We start from the raw sequence: 3,583 nt of genomic DNA, 5'->3' as shown, positions 1-3,583 counted from the left end.
AAAAAAACCAGCACCCAAACCCCAGCCGACGCCCCCTCTTCCTCCGGATTCTTGCGGCGTGCCGGTGCCATGGCGCTGCGCTCTCCCTCCAGCACTTCGCCGCAGGATCTGGGCCCCCGTTATTCGCCGCCGGCGGACTCTCTGCCTCCCACCTCTCAGGTACCAGTTCGCTCTCAGTCTCGTTCGATCGATCCACCTAGCTAGCATGCCAGCAATTCGCTGTCCGACTGCCTTGTTCTGACGTTCATCACCAAATTAACCCCATCAAACGGTTTTATGCTAACAAATCAAATTATATGATGCGCCTTAGCCTTTTTTCCCCAGACAATAACAATGATATACGCTTTCCTAGTTCAGACCTTTGTTAGGAGAGGGTTTCTGTACTTCGACCCAATGATGGTGAATATTGCCACTGACATGTGCACCTTAAGTGCCGGCTTGCAGAGGAGACCTATCTTAGAATTATGTGCTGAATTTGTTGCTCTTGCTTGCTTGGAAAGGTGGTGATAATTAGTTTTTACTGAAGCAATCTGTGGTACATTGAGTACACAGTAGATAGATATGAACCGTTAATTCCATAATATATGGGCGCTCGATTTACTTGGAGGGAAGAGGAGTATGCACTCCTTATGTTTTATTTTCCCTTGCTGACCTTTTGTTGTTGTTGAAATGTAATTTTGACCACTACTGTATAGCTTCTAGTATACAAATGTATATGTTCTAATGTACTCTTGTTAAAGCATGTCCAAGAACCAACCTATCAATATAAATTTCATATAGTCAGTATTGATAGCTTTAGACATACCAGGGGTCAAATTTCTGAAAGTTTGATAGTATGGATTCTAGAAGGACTATTGTTAGCCATGAAATGCATAGTCTCTCGTTAACAGTCACTAACATGCATGAATAGCTGCTTTAACTCGTGTATCATTATATCAATTATAATTATCTAATTATTAATCTTACCAGGGTGGATCCAGCAATGGAGCCAAAGCGGATGTTGCTAGGAAGGAGGTTGATCATTTGCTGGCAAAATTAAAAAAGGAGGGAGTGCAGATAGATGGCAAGATAGCTAGTATTATTGATGATGAGATAGCTAGAATTAAAGCTGAAGCTAAGAGGTAATTAATTGGAGGCGCTACAGCTTATTTGATTTGTACTCAAATGAAACGATCCTAACATTCATGTGTTATGCACATCCTTTGATAGGGAGAACATCATCAATGGGCTGAAAAGGAACGGACGGCTGGTAATGCTCACTATTTCAGCTCTTGCTTTTGGTTTCCTTCTGGGAGGGGAACTTTACGAAAAGGCCCTCTATGCGCAGCTGCGTGTCGTCTTTGGTGAAGAAGAATAGCCTAGGGCTTGTGGGCCCACTCTGCTTATGGTATGTAAAACCGAGTAGCCAGTCTTGGTATTACACTGTTAGCTAACTATGGTATGGAAAACCTGTTTATATGTTGTCTAATAATAATTGTTGTGCCATACTGTGGATTTTTGCAGGTAATGATGTAACCCTTACTGTTAACACCATGTGCTGTTCTAAGCTGCATGGAGCAGCTGGTGCTCTGTTAAGTACTGCAGTTAATTAATTAGTGTTTGGTAATTGAATCTGGTGTGCATGGTGATTATCTATGGATTATCTATTGTGATAATTTATGGAATAATTCATGGTATGGCGCTTTTTAACCGAATGGTGATTTAGTATTTGTGGCTTCACTACATTGTCACTGTCGTCATATATTGGAATCTACGCTCTCAAAGAAAGAAAGAAAAAGGAATCTCCAATAACCTTCTTTGGCCCATTTTCTGCATTTGTTACACTTTGGTAATTGTTCTCTTTGGTTTGGCAATTCGGATGTTGTCAAAAGTAAAGGTGAGAATGTGAAGGGTGTGCTTGACCTGATCGGTCAGCAGGTTTTATATAGCGTTGAGTTTGACAGAATTTGCGGAATTGGCATTTTGATCTCGAGGGACATTTGATATGTCTGAATAAGTGAATATAGATGCTTGGGGAACAACAGGCCATGCCCGAGCACGACAGAAGGGTGGCCTTCAGACTAAAGCCTGCAGAGAAAGCCGGGTTGCAACTCGTCGCTCTCAGATCTCAGGTTATATATGTAACTGTGTTCTATATGTTTTTTAGCCGCGTTGCTTTTGCTATTCTAGAAGTTCATAGAGCTTTCTGATCAACAAGATGCTGTCTGCTGTTGAGGAGTGAAGTGCATCATAGGTCCTCAAACTATTTCACGCTGTTGAGCTGAGCTAAATCATGTTCCTCGTCTTGTGCGCTGATCGCTCCTGGCCCCGATGATCGTTTTCAAGTAATCTAGTCAGCCACGGCTGAGTTTGGTCCTTCAGACGACATATGGCCTAAGACCTGCGTAGTCCTTACACTCGGGTTTGTCATTTGTGTTGAGAATTGGATGAAAAAAAAAGGAGAAACATCAACCACTGAACAACTCAGGAAAAGCTGATTCTCTCGTTCTCATAGCCTATTTGATACGAAAAATGGTGTCCTCAAGCGGCATATAATCCTGCCGGAAGACCCGATTACTGTCCTTCCAAAACTGCCATGTGCAGTAGGATACGACCCTTGGGCATCACCTTGAGTTTAGGATCACCTTTGATGGCAGCCTCTTTGCTTCGATCTCCTTCTACACTTGGGCATCACCTTTGTGTTTAGGATCCGACCTGCACATACACAATGCATTGTGTTTTCCCTAGTTCAAACTGAAAAATAACTACCCTCTCAAATTGGTTTGCATCTATACATACAATGCATTTCTCTCTCAAATGGGAGGGGATTTGCATCTATACATCAAACCAAATCGTGAATTGCTTACAAACCAAACCATCTCCGAGAAAGAAACTAAGTTCTGAGAGGGAATGAGTCAAGCTTGTATGTGAATCGAGCGCTGCTTTGTCGGTTGACCTGAATTTTTTTTCCACACTCAATACACAACAACATTACAAGTATCATTTCAAAATTTGGCATTTTCCGGGACCAGTTTAAGGGACAGAGGAGTAGTTTCTAAAACGAGAAAGCTAATTTCCGCCCGACTGTAATTTTGCTTCAGATCCGAACGAGGTCAAAGACGTTGGATGCGCATCGTGCGGCGGAAGGTTCTCCTGGCAGTTACGCGTGGGGCGTTGAGACCTGCGGCGAGCGAGAAAAAAGTTCGCGGGCCTGCGATTCGTTCCCACGACGCTGGCTTAAACATACAGCACTGATAACCATCTGTTTTTGGGTTCGATTGTTGCCTATTAGCTAGGAAAAGTCAAAGTATTTGACATGGACTTTGTTACTGGTTAGCATCCTTTTGAGTTTCCTAGCTTTTTCTAACGCCGGTAATTACAGATGCTCAAATCGTTGCGTTCATTCATCGTTTAGCCTTTTGAAACTATACTCTGACTTGGAAAAAAATCACACTAATATCGTTTAAGAGCATCTACAACAAGACTTACCGAAACGCCAGCAGGTGCGCCCAGGCTTGTCCGTGAATAGTGACCGGCAGTCCTTCAATTGTTGCATCCACAACCGCGTATTTCATATCCGATATTCTATATCCATACTAAAATA

The 3,583-nt window shown here is 42.6% G+C and overlaps 1 protein-coding gene across 1 annotated transcript; it reads left to right on the top strand.

The window, feature by feature from the left end:
* The first annotated feature begins 10 nt into the window (after nucleotides 1-10).
* LOC125525365 lies at nucleotides 11-1,771 on the top strand. The gene is made up of 4 exons (XM_048690364.1): nucleotides 11-159; nucleotides 970-1,121; nucleotides 1,210-1,387; nucleotides 1,504-1,771. Exons 1-3 carry the CDS (start codon nucleotides 70-72, stop codon nucleotides 1,355-1,357), a joined length of 390 nt encoding a protein of 129 aa, XP_048546321.1. The 5' UTR covers nucleotides 11-69; the 3' UTR covers nucleotides 1,358-1,387; nucleotides 1,504-1,771.
* The last annotated feature ends 1,812 nt before the right edge of the window (nucleotides 1,772-3,583 follow it).

This window comes from Triticum urartu, chromosome 7 (assembly GCF_003073215.2).
Source record: "Triticum urartu cultivar G1812 chromosome 7, Tu2.1, whole genome shotgun sequence".
NCBI classification, from domain to species: Eukaryota; Viridiplantae; Streptophyta; class Magnoliopsida; order Poales; family Poaceae; genus Triticum; species Triticum urartu.
The sequence above is the reverse complement of the archived record's forward strand: the minus strand, read 5'-3'. Positions and strand labels throughout refer to the sequence as shown.

Coding starts and splice junctions, on each gene's coding strand:
- LOC125525365 (XM_048690364.1), top strand. CDS start 70: ATGGCGCTGCGCTCTCCCTCCAGCACTTCGCCGCAGGATCTGGGCCCC. Junction 160..969: donor CTCTGCCTCCCACCTCTCAG/GTACCAGTTCGC, acceptor TAATCTTACCAG/GGTGGATCCAGCAATGGAGC. Junction 1,122..1,209: donor ATTAAAGCTGAAGCTAAGAG/GTAATTAATTGG, acceptor ATCCTTTGATAG/GGAGAACATCATCAATGGGC.